This window comes from Panthera uncia, chromosome D1 (genome assembly GCF_023721935.1).
Source record: "Panthera uncia isolate 11264 chromosome D1, Puncia_PCG_1.0, whole genome shotgun sequence".
Taxonomy (NCBI): Eukaryota; Metazoa; Chordata; class Mammalia; order Carnivora; family Felidae; genus Panthera; species Panthera uncia.
Genome location: NC_064808.1, coordinates 72870451 through 72886580, shown reverse-complemented (window position 1 = coordinate 72886580; position 16130 = coordinate 72870451). Strand labels below are relative to the sequence as shown.

The 16130-nt window shown below is 42.8% G+C and overlaps 2 protein-coding genes across 2 annotated transcripts in view; both read right to left on the bottom strand.

Annotated features, from left to right (window-relative positions):
- PANX1 (pannexin 1) overlaps positions 1–458 on the bottom strand; it is a 45802-nt gene extending 45344 nt beyond the window's left edge. The window contains exon 1 of the mRNA XM_049653774.1: positions 64–458. Within this exon, the coding sequence (XP_049509731.1) occupies positions 64–244 (181 nt within the window). The 5' untranslated portion in view covers positions 245–458. The remainder of the gene's footprint in view (positions 1–63) is intronic.
- A 3879-nt stretch (positions 459–4337) lies between these two features.
- The window catches only part of HEPHL1 (hephaestin like 1), an 82060-nt gene continuing 70267 nt past the window's right edge, over positions 4338–16130 (bottom strand). The window contains exons 16-20 of the mRNA XM_049653761.1: positions 13802–14024; positions 12137–12276; positions 7688–7850; positions 6942–7004; positions 4338–6845 (exon numbers count right to left, since the gene is read on the bottom strand). Coding sequence (XP_049509718.1) covers positions 6643–6845; positions 6942–7004; positions 7688–7850; positions 12137–12276; positions 13802–14024 — 792 coding nt within the window. The 3' untranslated portion in view covers positions 4338–6642. The remainder of the gene's footprint in view (positions 6846–6941; positions 7005–7687; positions 7851–12136; positions 12277–13801; positions 14025–16130) is intronic.

Genomic DNA, 16130 nt, shown 5'->3' with positions numbered 1-16130 from the left:
CTCGGAGAGCGCCGGCCAGGCCGACCCGCCCCTCCCCGCCCCTCCCCGCCCCTCTGGCCTTACCGATCGAGATTTCCTGCGCGAAGGCCAGCGAAATGAGCAGCAGGGGCAGCCCCACCGCGATGCACGTGACCATTTTATCCACTGCCAGCTCCAGCCGCAGCCCCTTGAACTTGGGCTCCGAGGGCTCCTTCAGCAAGAAGTCCGAGAACACGTACTCGGTGGCCAGGTGGGCGATAGCCATGGCTGAGGCGCGCGGGTTCGGCCCCACTGGCGCAGGAGTGCAGGCGCCGGTACCGCCGACGTCTGGAGGGTTCGGAGGACTGCGCAGCGCCTTCACCGTCACCTGCCGCGCCCCCGGCTTTCGCTTTCCCTTTGCCGGCTCCCCGGTTGCTCATACAACCCACCAGCCTTTGTGTCTGCAGGCGCCCGGCTCCCAGCGAGCCACAGCGCCGCCGCCGCAGCTCGCGCCGTGCGCCCGGGCGCAGGAGCTCTCGCGCTCGCTCGGGCGCAGGCCCGCCCCCGAGCGCTCGGCCCGCGCAGGCCCCCGGGATGCGCGCGCCGCCTGGGCTCCGCGCCGCCCCGCCTCCGCAGGCGCGAGAACCTCTCTCCTCCTTCCCGCGACCCCTCCGCCCCGCTCCGGAGGCAGAAGCCGCCCCGGGCCGGCTAGCGCGCTCGCTCGCTCGCTCGCTGCGCCGCGCTCTTCCGGAACTACCGGGGAGCCAGAGATGTCGGGGGCGTGGAGTTGCCGGAAACCGCGGTGACGCGGGCGGCCTGCGCGCGTCCCCGGGACGCACCTCTGCCGAGGGGTCTTCCCCCGGGGCGGGACCTCGGGAAATGCTCGGCCCCTCTCGGCCTCGTCCTTCCCCTCTTCCCGGACCGGGAGTTTTGAAATCATTTCTAAAAGCGACCCCTCACCCTGGAGACAGGATGGTCCCCCTTGACGCCCCACTCGCAACACTCCTACACGGTGGAATCGGGTTAAAAGGAGCCGCAAAGGCTTCAAAGAGCAACGGCTTCCATAAGAGGTGTAGAGAAGAGGGGACTCTGGACCCTTCCAGGGGCTGGGCGCGAGGGGAGGCGCGAGGTCCGTGGTGAGCCGGAGCCTCCCGCTTCCCTTATTGCTGCCCGGTCCGCGCTTTGCCTCCAGCCTTCCCAGTCACAGCCTCGGGATGGGAGCCAGCTTCGGGTTGTCCGCAAATGAACGGGTGTGGGGCTGGGGACGGCTGCTCCCGAACCGCTTACGGGAAGTCAGCAGGAGCAGAGGTAGACACGAGGAGATGCTCTAGCGGGCAACATTAGGAGCTGACAGGACCTTTAAGCGAGAGGGCTCCTCGGGCTGGGCTGGGCTAGCCTGGGCTGCCTTCTCTGCCCTTTGTTCCTGGGCAGGTCCGTGCAGGCCTCCTCCGTGTGCCCTCAGGTCCCTCCAGCAGATCTCCACCCTGGCCTGTCCTCTGAGCGCTCATCCAACAGTTTGCGCCAACTCTGCCCTTGGATGGCTCACAGGACCTCAGACTCCTCACGGCCAGGACTGCAGCCCACCCCACTTCCTCTCAACCCGAACTCCCGTCTTCCCCATCTGGCGGAATGCCCCACCATCCACCCCTACCACCGAGCCAGAAACCTCGAGCACCACCTCTCACGTTTCCATTTCTCCAGCTGCCATAACCAATTTCCGAATTCACTGGGCGCTTCTCTCCTAAATATAGAAAATCTGATGGTTTTTCTGCACCTGCATTTCCAACACTGGAATCCAGGCCACCACCCTATCTCCTTACCACATACAGGAGTATATCCCCTAGGTGTGGGAGCCACTTTGCTCCCACAGCTGCCAGAGGGAACTTTTAAAAGACCCAATCTGATCACGTCCCCCCCACCCCCCGCGCTTAAAGTGTACAATGGGTTTAGGATAAAATCCCCGTTTCTTAGCGTGGCCATTGCCTGCCTCCCCAAGCTTCACACTTTCCCCTAAAGTCTTCCAAGTTGGCCAAGCCCCTGGCCTCCTCCAAGCCTTTCCCTGCCCCAGACACCGCCATTGTAGCCTCTTTGCTTGGCCTTACGCACCCTCCTCACCTCAGCTGGATGTCATTGCCTTAGGAAAGTCTTCCCTGAGTAAATTAAACTGAATTAGGCCCTTTGTTGTGTATTCTTGTTATGCTGGCACTACTGGTAGCTAGCTGTGGGCCTTGGAAAGTCAGCCCATCCTCCTGTGCCTCCGTTTTCTCATCTGTAAAGTGTTACGCCTCTTTGGATTGTGCTAAGAATCAAATGCGTTAACACATGTAAAGTGCCAAGAACAGTGCCTGGCGATTGATGGATGCTATGGGAATATTCTGTTATTTGTGCCCTCTATTTTTCCTTCTTTGTTTTAAATGTTTTATTTATTTTTGAGAGAAAGAGCACGAGTAAGGGAGGGGCAGAGAGAGAGAGGGAGACACAGAATCCAAAGCAGGCTCCAGGCTGCAAACAGTCAGCACACAGCCCAAGGCAGAGCTCAAACTCACGAACCACGAGATCATGACCTGAGCCGAAGTCGGACGCTTAACCGACTGAGCTACCGAGGCACCCCTATTTTTCCTTTCTAATGATAATCACAATTACAGTTTAACAGTATTCGTTTAACCATTTATCAATTTACTGTTTAAGGTGTCACACGAGTGTGTGTAACACTGCTTTTCAATAAAAAAATAGACTTTAATTTGTAGAATAGTGTTAGATTTACAGAAAAATTGAACAGATGGTACAGGGAGTTCCCATCTACCCCCACTCCTTCCTGCGTCCATTTCCCCCTCCCGTGAACATATTAGTATGACGTGTTAATATTAGTGAAAATCTAATTTATTCGTATCTCCTTAATGTTTACCTAGGATCCTTTTTCTGTTGTAGGATCCCATCTAGGATACCACATTATGTTTCTTTGTCTCCTTAGCTCCTCTTAGCTATGACGGTTTCTTAGACTCTCCTTAGTTTTGATGACATTGCTTTGTTTCTAAGTGTAAGGTACATTTTGGGATTGAATGACACATCTTCTTCCCCGCCTGCCCTGCCCCCACCCCTGCTCCAGTGGAAAACAGTGGAGATAGGAAATAACAAGAGGAGAGATCTGCTTTAGAGAGGGCAGTCAGGGGAGCTCACAGATGAGCTAGGAAAGAGAGGGAGGGGAATGGAAGAGTATTCCAGGCATAGAAAGCAACCTGTGCAAAGGTCCTGAGGCAGGAAAGAACTAGCAGGGCACAAGACCTGATAAAAGATCAGGGAAGAGTTGGAGATGAAGTTGGAGAGGTGGGCACAGGCCGAATCAGGCTGGGCCTTAGACCAAGGTAAGGAGTTTGGATATAATTAAAAGTGAAATGGAAAGACACCAAAGGGTATTCCCCAGGGAAGTGACATGATCAGATCTGGAAGAACACCACTGCAGCTGTTGGAGCGGTTGGAAGGGACAACAGTGACAGTGGAGAGGCTGGTTAGGAGACTGCCGCAGTGATCCTGCTTGAGCAGGATTTGTGGCCTGCAGCCCAAACACATTTTTAATTTTCTAGCGTAAAGATGGTTCTCAGATTCATGAAGATACATAAAATAAGGTATGGAGAAGGCTATAACAAATTGCCACAAACTTGATGGCTCACATTTAGTCTCTAAGAGTTCTGGAGCTCTTAAATCCAGAAACATGCTCACTGGAACAAAAGGTGCCAGCAGGGCCAAGATCCCTTTGGAGGATCTGGAGGAGAATTTGTTCCCTTGCCTTTCCCCGGTTTTGGAGCAGCATTCGTTGGTTTGTGGCCCCTTCCTCTTTCTCCAATGCCAGCAGCATAGTGTCCTGCTCCAGTTGTCACATTGCCTTCTTCTATAGTCAAATCTCCCTCTGCTTCCCTTTTAGAAGGACACTGTGATTTTATTTATGGCCAATCTAGGTAGTCTGTCTCAGAATCCTTAACTTATTCATACCTGCAAAGTCCTTTTTGCCATAGAAGGCAACACAGGTTCAGGGATTAGGACACAAAATCTTTGAGGACATTAGTCAGCCTACCCTAGAGGGCAAAAGAGAGAAGAGGGTCCAGTGTCCAGCCCCGAGGCATGCTAACACTTAAGTTATAAGGGAGAGAAGGAACTAGCAAGAGCCTGAGAAGGAATAACAACTGAAGAAGGAAGGCTGGTGGGGGTTCATGTTGAAGAGCCAAGGGACCAGAGGGTGTTAAGAAGGAAGGAGCTGTCGACTGACTGTTGCGGAGAGGTGGAGGGCAATAAAGATGGGGAAGAAGCCACTGGAAATGGCATCATGGTTGTTGCTTTGACAACAGCATATTGGGATGTGGGAGCAAGGCACACTGGATTGGAAGCCCCTGGAATAAGTTGAGGAAAGCGGGAGGTGAGGTGGTTACAGGTTGCAAGTTCTGCTACGGAGGGAACAGAGAAACTAGGTTATGAAATTGAGGACAACAGCCCTCTGTTTTCTACTTTCAGTGGTGGGTACCGTTGACGACTTCCTCTCAGAGAGAAAACAAAATATTGAGGGAATGAAGTCCTTGAGCAAGTAAGAATGGTGAGGTCCAGAGCCAAGTGAGAGAGGGGCCCTGCCAGGAGCAAGGACACGTCCTGCATTGTAAGAGGAGATGTATCTAAATGTAACTGATTTTCTCAAAGGACCCCCATATGGTACATTTCAGGTAACAATGTTTGGGGGAGGGAGTCCTATTATTCCTGGAGATATATTGTTATTTTTGTTTCATTTCCTTTAGCATGTATAACTAAGATAATTGCTAAATCTAAGAGATAGTTCTCTTTTAACCAATCTCCTATGCCAAGTCCAGGGATTGGTAGTATTTAGTGAAAAAAAATGCAAATAGCCGTCTTATAATCTGGGAAACTTTATTAAAAAGAGAAATGGTATGTATGATCAAACTACTCTGTGGTTTCATTTTCATTTAAAAAAATAGACTAAGAGAAAAGGAAAAAATAATTTGTTGTCTAGATGAGTTATAAATAAGGCATGTATCATAATTATGATTATGAAAGTATACAGCCTACACACGGATGAAAACTGTAGAGCACGCACTACAAAATCACATTATCAGTGGTTAGCAGGCTGGAATTCAAAATCCTTTGGGTACGCTGTTCGATATGACATTCGAGCAAACAACTACTAGCATTCGCATCCTGTCTGATACAAGACTATAGCTTCTATCAAATTACCCGTTTCCCCTCACCAAGATGAAGATGAGAAAGTATGAAATATCCCGCCACCAGAGTATTTTTTTTAGGTCCTGCTCGTTCACCTGGACATCCAAATGATCTGCTAAAGCAGATATATTGATATCACTCATCTGGCATTGACACTGGCATCGCAGGGCACCTTGAGCTAAGGGCAATGTCTCAGTCTAGTCATAAGCAAAGTTGCTTTTATCAATCTTAACCTAATGTTTAGGCAGGCATACAGAGAGTATGGATTGCCTTGTAATGGGTTGACTTTAGCTGCTGATATTTTAATTTTACATTTGAGCCTTTCTGAAAACTGTAATGCATATCTTCAAAGCTGATTTACTGATTAAAAACTTCCCACTGGTATTCTCTTTTTCTAGCCTTTTCTTTCTTTCGTTTTCTCCTCCCACAAAGGGCTATGTCTTTAAGAGGCATGGAATCAAGAATGTTTTAAGATCTCTTCTCGCAACCAGTCAGCTGCACTGATGAATTCTTTCTGGTGTTTTTCACATGATGAGGCTGTTTTTATTTCCTAGAAGATGCAGAAGATCCTGCTAGGTGAATGAAAAATCAGACTCAGAGCTCAAGTCAAGACTCGCCTTCTGCAAAGTTTCCCTCCCTCGTAGAATCTCTCACTCACCTTTTAGGGAGTCTCTGTCTCATCACAGGAGAACCTAGCCTGTGATTTTACAGCTTCCAGCCCTCCACATTCTCAACTATAAGTACAAATTCTCTAGATGATTTTTGGAAAAAAAAAAAAGTTACAACGGAAACATTGTAAAAACATGTAAGTGAGGTGTAAACATTAAAGTATCTCTATAGGTTTGCATAAAAACAGCAGCAATTATTTTTTTAAAATGCTGATAACTTTGCCTTCTGTGGCAAACTGCACAGGCTGTTTATATTCAAGTGGAAAAGGCCAGGAGAGCTGGCAAAAAGCCTCCCCAAAACTTCATCTGATCAAATTCTATCAGCAGACACTGAGTTAGACATTTTTGTGAACTCCTCAGAAAGTTATTTTCCCTGGAACGACTAAGAGAAGCGGCTTACATAACAGTGTTGAAAAATCAGTGCTACTCCCGTTAGATGTCTGAGGACTTATGACTCTTTTCCCAAGGTCGTCCTTCTGGAAACTTGGGATGGTTAGCTGAGGAAGCACTGTCTAATCTAAGAATTATGAGAAATGGAAAATAAAGATCCCTTTCAGAGGGTTTCCCCACTTCAGCAAATTCATTCAGAGAACAGACCGAGTGTGTTTTCTCAGTCACACCTATTCTCCTTTCTGTTTTTCATACCTGAGGATTATTCACAGCCCATTAAAAAATAAATAAGTAAAAGCAAATTGCTTTGTGTTCCGGACGATCAGAGCCTGATCCAGGAATAATGTAAACCTTTCTCGATGAACGATATCTTGTCCAGTTTCCCGGCTGAGGAAGGCCGGCTGGGTCACAGAGCATCCGTGGGGAGTGCGCAGGACTGGACTTCCTGGTACACTGCCCGCCTCCTTGCAGAGTGCAGACTGAGGGAGAGAACCACTGTGGAGGCCAGGAGGAGGAGGCCGATGATGAAGAGGATGACCAAGGCTGCTTTGGCTCCCCTAGGACCCAGATTCTTGCCAAAGAAATAGAGCTGCTCCTTGCCAGGTTCTTCTGTGAACAAGAAGAGTTGAGGCGTCAGTCCTCTGCCTTTGCCCAGGGAGGGAACACCGACCACTCACATGCAGGATTCGGGGAGGGTATCATTACCGTTGGGGGGCACTGTGGACGCTGCTCCAGACGGAGACTTGGTGGAGTAAGGGATCCTGTTGTCTGCACAAAGAAGACGAGGTGATTGTTTTATAAACAACGGAAGTAGATTCTTTTCATGGCGTGAGTTATTTCAAGAGTTATTTCATTGTACCAATGAGGATTTTATCCCATTTGTATCCGCAAGTCTTTCTGAAATTCTCCCTCTTCTACTTCACACCAGTGCACATGCTGTTCTTACCCCATCTACCTTTCAAGCTTCTGCCCACCCATTAAGATCCAGCTGAAGCATTATAGCCTCTAGAATGTTTGCTCATCCCCCCCCCCCAAACTACAAACCATTACCTCCTACTGCTGCCACTGAACCTGTCCTCTGTACTCTATTTTGGCATGTATCACATTCTATTATAGTTACTATTTATGTACTTATTTATATATGAGAGACAGACAGACAGAGTGCAAACGGGGGAGGGGCAGAGAGAGAGGAGACACAGAATCGGCAGCAGGCTTCAGGCTGTCGGTGCAGAGCCCGAGGTGGGGCTGGAACTCATGATCTGTGAGATCATGACCTGAGCTGAAGTCAGATGCTTAACCGACTGAACCACCCAGGCACTCCTTATAGTTACTATTTATATGTCTGTTTCTCTTACTTGACTCTGAGCTCTTGGGGGGTCTAGTGCCCCCTATTTTCAGGGCGTACAGGAAGCCCGGTGCTATCACCCATCATCACTGACAGAAAACAGTACCTATGTTCCGAAGGACCGTGTAAGTTGTTTCCATGCCAGCGTGGATGTGGTCAGACACATGACAGTGTAACAGCCATGTCCCTGGGTGATCTGCAAACAGCTCAATGGTTTGGAATGTCCCAGGAAACAGATCATACACATCTTCTCGGTAAGATTTATCTATCTGTGGAAAGAAGGTAATAAAGATAAGAGCAGAGGGCAATAAAATTGAGAATAGAAAAATAATAGAGGTAAATCAAAGAAAGCAAAAGCTGGTTCTTTGAACAGGTCAGTAAGAGTGATAAACCTTGTGGTAACCATTCTCCACAATGGCCCCCAATGATCCCTCCGTCCTGATATTCATAACCTTTGTAGTCCCCTTCTACGGTGTGTGAGAGTCGGTCTGTGAGACCAGCTGTGTGCGCCAGAAGTGATGGCATTCTACCTCCAAAAGATTTAGACCCTCTCTCTTGCTCCCTTCTCTTGGATCACTCAGCCTGGGGGAAGTCAGCTCCTGTGCCGTACCCACGTGGTGAGGAACTGAAACCTTCAGTCAACAGCCCTGTGAGTGAATTTGGAAGTGGGTTCTCCAGTCCTGGTCAAACCTGATGACTGCAACTCCAGCTGACATCTTGATTGCAGCCTCATGAGCAATGCTGAATCAGAACCAACTAGTGAAACTACTCCCAGATTTCCGACCCCAAAAATTGTGAGTTAGTGTTTGTTGTTTTAGGCCACTAAGTTTTGGAGTAATTTGTTATACAGGAATAAAAAACGAATACAAACTCGTAGACAAACAGACCAAGGAAAAAAAAGCCCACAGATTACAAATACTAGGAATGAAAGAGGGGGACATCACTAAGACCTTACAGACATTAAAAAGGATAATAAAGGAATATTATGAATAACTGTCTGTGATTCTACAACTTAGGTGGTATGAACAAATTCCTTAAGATGAAAACTGCCTCACGTCACTATTCAGGTTATCTGTTAAAGAAACTGAAATTACATTAAGACTTTCCAACAAGTTAAAATTCCAGGTCCATATGACTTCATTAGCAAATTCTACCAAACATTTAAGGCAGAAATAATACCAATTCTAAACAAACTCTTCCAGAAAATAGAAGAGGATAGATCACTTCTAACTAATTTTATGAGGCCAGCATTACCCTGATACCCAAATCATACAAATACTTTACTAGAAGAGAAAGCTACAACCAATATTCTTCATGAAAATAAATGTAAAATCCTTTAAAAAAAAAAACACTAGCAACTTGAATCCAACAATATATAAAAAGGATAATGCATTATGACAATCCTGAGATTGAAAACTGTTTCAAAACTTGAAACTCAATCTATGTAAATCACCAATGTACTAAAGAAAATAATTCACGGACTAAAGAAGAAAAATGTGACCATCTCAATAGATGCAGAAAAAGCATTTGATAGAATTTACCATCTGTTCATGATAAAAGCCATCAGCAAACTAAGATTAGAAGGAAACTTCTTCCACTTGTTAATAGGATCTATTGGACAAAAAAAAAAAAAAACCTACAGATAACTTTATATTTAATGATGAATGACCGAATCCTTTCCCCCCATCACTAATCATATGCAACATTATCCTAGAGGTCCTAGCCAGTACAATAAAGGAAGAAAAGAAATAAAAAGTATACAAATGGAAAATAAAGAAATAAAACCATCTCTATTCACAGAAAAGAAGATTGTTTATGCAGGAAACCATCACTCCCAAATCTACAAAAAAGCTACTAGAACTATTTAGCAAAGTTGCAGGATACAAAGTCGATTATACAAAAATCAATTATATTTCTGTATATTGGCAATGAACAATTAAAAATTGAAATAAAGACAATACCACTTACACTATCACCAAAACCTATGATATTACTCAGGCAATAATCCAACAAAATATGTGCAAGATCTGTATGCTGAAACTACAAAACACTGAAGAAAGAAATCAAAGAAGATCTAAGTAAATGGAGAGGTACGTCACGTTCATGATTGGAAGACTCAATATTGTTAAGATATCAATTCTCAAGCCAATGTACAGATTCAATGCAATTCCAATCAAAATTGCAGTGGGATTTTTTAATAGGAATCAGTAGGCTGTTTCTAAAATTTATATGGGAAGGCAAAGGTCTAGAATAGCTAAAATAATCACCACCTGATTTCAAGACTGGCTATCATACTAACGTAATGAAGACAGGGTGGTATTCAAGAAAGGACAGAGACGTAGATCAATGTAACAGAATAGACAGTCCCCGAACACACCCACATATATACAATCGATATGAGTTTGACACAGTGGCCTTTTCAATGAATGGTGATGGAATGACTGGATATCCATATACAAAAATTAAACCTTGACCGTATATGAACGTTAAAATGGATCAGAGGTCTAAATGTAAAGCCTAAAACTATAAAACTGCTAGAAGAAAATCCTTGTAACCTTGAGTTAAGCAAAGACTTCTCAGATATGACACCAAAAGCATGATGCATAAAAGAAAAAAAATAAATTGTACTTCATCAGAATTAAGAATTTATGTTCTTTGGGGCACCTGGGTGGCTCAGTCGGTTAAGCGTCCAACTTGGGCTCAGGTCATGATCTGTTGGTTCGTGAGTTCGAGCCCCGCATCGAGCTCTGTGCTGACAACTGGGAGCCTACTTCTAATTCTGTCTCCCTCTCTCTCTCTGCCCCTCCTCTGCTTACACTCTCTTTCTCTTTCTCTCTCTCAAAAATAAATAAACATTAAAAAATAATAATCTATGTTCTTTGAAAGATAACACTAAGGAAATGAAAAGATAAGCCACAAACTGGGAGCAAATATTTGCAATTGCATAGCGGGTAGAGTATGTGTACATATAAATCCCTCAAACTCAACGATAAGGAAACAAACAATGAAATTAAAAAATGGGCATAAAATGTGGACACTTCACCAAAGAAGGTTTATGGATGGCAGATGGTAAATAAGCCCATGAAAAGATGCTCAATATCATTAGCCATTAGGAAAATGTAAATAAAACACGAGATACCACTATTTACTTAATAGGATGGTGAAGAAAAAAATGAATAAAAATGGAAGACCCCAAATACAGACATGGATATGGCACGGGTGATGCTCTCATACTTTTCTGGTGGGAATGCAAAGTGGCACTGCCTCTGTGGAAGTATTTTGGCAGTTCCTCATCAAGTTAAGTGTACACGTATCACATGGTCTAGCAATCCAACTCCAAGGCATTTTCTCACGGGAAATGAAACCTTAGGTTCACAGGAAGATACATACACAAATATTTATAATGACTTTACTTGTAATGACCCCAACGCAGAAAAGACCCAAATGTCCCTAAATAGGGAAACGAATTAGCAAACCGCAGTATATTCATCCACTGGACTCCTACTCGACAATCAATTAGAACACAGTATTGATGCACACGAGACGGATGCAGTTCAAATGCCTACGCCAAGTGCGACAGGCCAGATTCAAAGTGCTATGGGTGGTATTTATATGACATTTCCGTGAAGGCAAAACGAGAGAGATGGAAATAAATCAGTCAGAAGTAGCTGGCTCCAGAAAATGCAACACGAACATTTTAGGGGGTGATGGAGACGTCCTATATTTTAAGATGACACTACTGTATGTGCTTTCCAAAACAGGGACTTTTACTCAAAGTAAATTATACTGAATTTTAAAAGTTTACAGACATAATACAAAATAATTGCAATTTTATTGAATTCTATAATTTTTACATTTTTTACAACTTTTACAATTTTATTGTAAATTTTTACAATTTTTTTGAATTTTTACAATTTTTACAATTTTATTGAATTCTATAAATTTTTCATACATTTTTAAACATGTGAGTTGAAAAAGCCAAGTTCTGAAAAGCAGGATAGCCATTTAAGATGTAAAACTGTAATCACTGTAGACTAATACTTGGTATCTTAAACTATGTTAAATAAATATACAGAGGGGAAAAATAGATGTTTTATTAAATATACTATTTATTCCTTCCTGTATAACTAGAAAAGGACCAATGCAGTTACTTCCACAGATTGGATGTGATGATTCTTTTCTATTCTATTTCCTTATAGATTTCACTAAGCACTTGGGATAACTTACTTACTTATTTGTTTGTTTATTTTTGAGAGAGAGTGGGGGGGCACAGGTGAGCAAGGGGCAGAGAGACAGAGAGACTCCCACGAGGGGCAGAGAGAGAGAAATTGCGGGGAGGGGGGCTAGAGAGAGAAAGGTAAGTAAAGCTCAAGCTTACCCAAAGCAGGACTCCTGCTTACCTTGAGCTCGCCCAATGTGGGGCTCACATTATTCTGTTCCAATCTCTAATATGAACCTCACAAGCCTTAGTGCCAAATAACTCTCTTTGTTCACAGTGAAAAATTGAATCTTTTAGTTCAAAAAGTCTTCCCCAAAGCATATTCCTTATACTTACTTTGAAAAGAAAGCTCTCAGCATGATAATGGATGGTATGTATGTCCACTTCACTTCCCAGTCCCAACAGATACCAGTTTGTCATTGTATCTTCATTCATGATAAGACCATGGAGATTCCCAAAAATCTTTCCATTGATAGCTAGGAAGGTGAAAAACAAAATAGCCTTCAATTAGTGGTCAGTACTTAATCTGGTTTTAGAAATGGTTCAAGATCTTTAGGTTACCAATATTTTCATCTACCTGATAAACATGTCCCCACCATTCTAGACCCAAAACTCAGATTACTAAGAAATCCTTATAGAAGAGAGACAGAAAAGGGAAGTAGTAGTTAATTTTTAAAAGCTACGTCTTGGGTAGCAATGTGTGCTGTTTGGTTGCTTGTTTGTTTGGCATATTCTCTTTATGGAGAGGGTTAGAGGCTCATTTGTGAGGCAGCCATTACTTATACCAGTCTATAGATGAGTGAACTAAAGCACAGAGAATCAAGTTTATATAAATCAAAATTGAATGAATTAAGAGCCATTTCTTTAATACTTCGCTTTCTGAGAACGAGTTTAGGGCAAGTTCCTAAGAATACCTGAATTTCCAAAAGAAGGAAAGCTTCACATGGGCTGAGCCCATGACCTAACAATGTCCAAAGCAAACTCAAGCTGGATTGACATGATGGAAACTCTCACTCTTTCTACTAACTTTTTATTCTGTGCACCATGGCACAACCAAATGAGGTACATTTATTAAAAATAGAGAGCATACTAAGAAATTTTGGGGAAAGGGAAGCAAGACTATAGGAGAAAGAGTAGCCGAATCAGAAATCAGTCTACTATATTCTAATCAATGTTATCAATGAACTGATTTTGTGATCTCAGGCCAGCCCTCTTTTTGTATACGTTTGGTCAGAGGTAGATCTTAGACAGAGTGTGTGGATGTGTCAACATATTACTCTCTTAAAAAACAAACAAACAAACAAACAAAAAACAACGAAACTACTGGGGCACCTGGGTGGCTCAGTTGGTTAAGCATCTGACTTCAGCTCAGGTCATGATTTTGCAGTTCGTGAGTTCTGTGCTGACAGCTCAGAGCCTGGAACCTGCTTCAGATTGTCTCCCTCTCTCTCTGCCCCTCCTCCACTTGCGTTCTCTTTCTCTCTCCCTCTCCCTCTCCCTCCCTCTAAATAAATAAATAAATAAATAAATAAATAAACAAACAAACAAACATTAAAAAAACACCTTAAATTACATAGAATTAAATAAATAACATAGACACTTTAAAACAGAAACTTGATCATGGTGCTTCATGTCCCAGCAACAGTTAAATCACACCCTTAACTTTGATTAGCTAGATGTCATTGTGTATTCTTATAGAAATACACCAATAAGTGATGATTCATTTTTTAAGAATTACTTTATAGGCTTATAGTTTAGGGATTCCAGCCTTCAGAGACAGAGCTCCCTAAACAATTGTTCCAGAGTCTCACTGGACCTTGCTGGCAATCAACCAATGGCTTAGTTCATTCCCTCTGAAGGAAAGTTTTGGAGGACTTTCCTCAGTCTAGGTGCCCCTGGGAATGGGAAAGGTTCAGAGAAGGAGGCTGGGGACTTCCTACAGTTATAGGAATTTCTATGAGTTTATCTCAGCAAGGGTTTCTTTTTAAACCTCTGGTGTACCATGCATTTTGTTGCTCTCTTCAAAATCGTCAGTGTGCTTAAAATCTCGTGGATCTTTATTGAGATACTTCTTAATATTGTCATCCAGATACCAGGATTCATTCTCATTAAATACCAAAAACAGGAGAGCAAATTCATAATCAACATCGCTTCTTCTTCCCTTTTCATTCAATACCCCTTCTCTGCAAATAATCAGAGGACCCATCAAACCGCTATATGTATCCTGAAAGAAAAATAAACTGAATTAGAAGAGCCTTTACATAGTTTAATAATACAGATTGCATGCTTGTACGAGAGTCATTGTGAAAAGACTATTGGCCACAAAATAAGTATTAAGAAGCCTTGAGTGTTCCTAAAGATGAACTACAGAGTGACCTCTTTGAGGGCTGAGGCTGTGTCCTTCCATCATCACTGAGTCTCCAGAGCATAGTCCAGTGTCTAGTACATAGAAAATACTCAAATATTTGTTGAATAAATTAATTCTTATTTTTATTTTCTTGTTTGCTTTTCAAGTGAGGCTACATGCAGATGCTTATAGTCCATTTTCTATGGGTAAAAGTGAACAGCATAATTAGAAAATTATATGGGACCATGGATGACCTCCACGTCAAATTGTTCAGCCCCTAAGCTTTCTTTCCAGTGAAAACTCCTACATGTCCAACTGCCTATTTAGATATTCCATCTGGATGTACTTCCTGCAACAATTCAATCTGCTGAGCATTTTTATAGTGGATTTTATTATTTCCCTCAGACCATTTCCTTCTCTGGAACTCTCTATTTCTGTTGACAGTACTATGCTATTTCCTGTCATTTAAGTCAGAAAACTTCATTTCAGTGTTTAATTCTTACTTCTTTCTCACGTTGTCCCATCTCGCTTGCTGTCAAATCTTATGTTTCTTTTCCCTTCACAATGCTTCTCCTTTCTGTGACTTTCTTTCCATTCCATCTGCCATCCATCTAGTGTAGGATCTTAATGTGTCACCCTGGATTAGAAATCAGTTCCTCTGTGGTCTCTGGCTCACCTCACCTGCTGCCTATCTTTTTGAGCACCATCAGCTTACTCTCATCACCCCCATATCTACCAGTCATCAGTGATTTTCCCATGATATTCCTACTGCATAAAATACAAATCCTTGACAGGGCTGTAAGCCCCTCATGTGCTCCACCAATGGATTTTTCTATCTTATAATCCCCAAACTGCTTTCCTTTCCTACCTTATATGATAGCCAATAGGATGCTCAACATTTTCCAAACATACCTTTTATTTTCCTATTTTCAACTTTGCTCATAATGTTCTCTCTTCTTAGACTCCCTTTCCAATGTCTCCTATATAGCTCTGTACTCCTACTGAACTCACCAGATTCCGAGTTGTATTATAATTATGGGTGTGCACATGTATTATTTTCCCTAAAGATGATAAATTCCTTCAAGATAAGGATATTTGCATCCCTCACAGAACTTGGTAGGTCCATTTGCATATTGCAAGTGCTCAATAAATATTTATCAGGATGCACAAAGGAATAAACAAATGTGGGTTTCCCATAATTCCAATATATAACTTTATTTTTTCAAATGTCTTGTATTTCTCTCCTGAACTCTTGCACTGTCCAGTACAACTCAAGGATGCTAATGCAGCCATCTAATATTTTAGAGGAAGGTTAGATAATCCTTCACCTTTTTTAAATACTGGGCAATGCTTCATTATATGTCAGATACGCCTTTAGTTTGGATTTTGACTTGCGACCTAAAGTTCGAGACTAGTTGTTTTATATATACATATTTGACTTGAATTCAATATTGAATCTTTAGTTTATTTATTATTCAAATAGTTTATGGTTTTGGTTATTATGTTTGGAGTGTGCTTTCCTTCCTGAGTCCAGATAATAACATGGTAATGCCTTAAAAATGATAGATTTCACACACCAAAATCCGTGATATAAACTCCATTAATACATATTTTTATTTTATAGTTATCTATTTACAAATTCTCTTTTGCTTCCAGCTACCTTGTAAGTTCTAAATTTGGCAACTGAAACGTTGGGATTTCATGTGTGTGTGTGTGTGTGTGTGTGTAAGCTATATTTTAGATAAGGGTTGGCAAACTTTTTTGGTAAAGCACCAGATGGTAAATACTTTTTACTTTGTTGGCCATACTGTTTCGGTCACAGCCACTGTTAACAGAGACAATAGGCTCCAAATGGAATCACTTGTGCTAAGCCCATACAATTTCAGCCTCTCCCAGGAGTGGAATCTTAATCTGGAATGACATGGTCATCACTAGTGAGGTAATCTGCCTCATAGACTTCTGCCATCCCCCCTAAATGAAGGT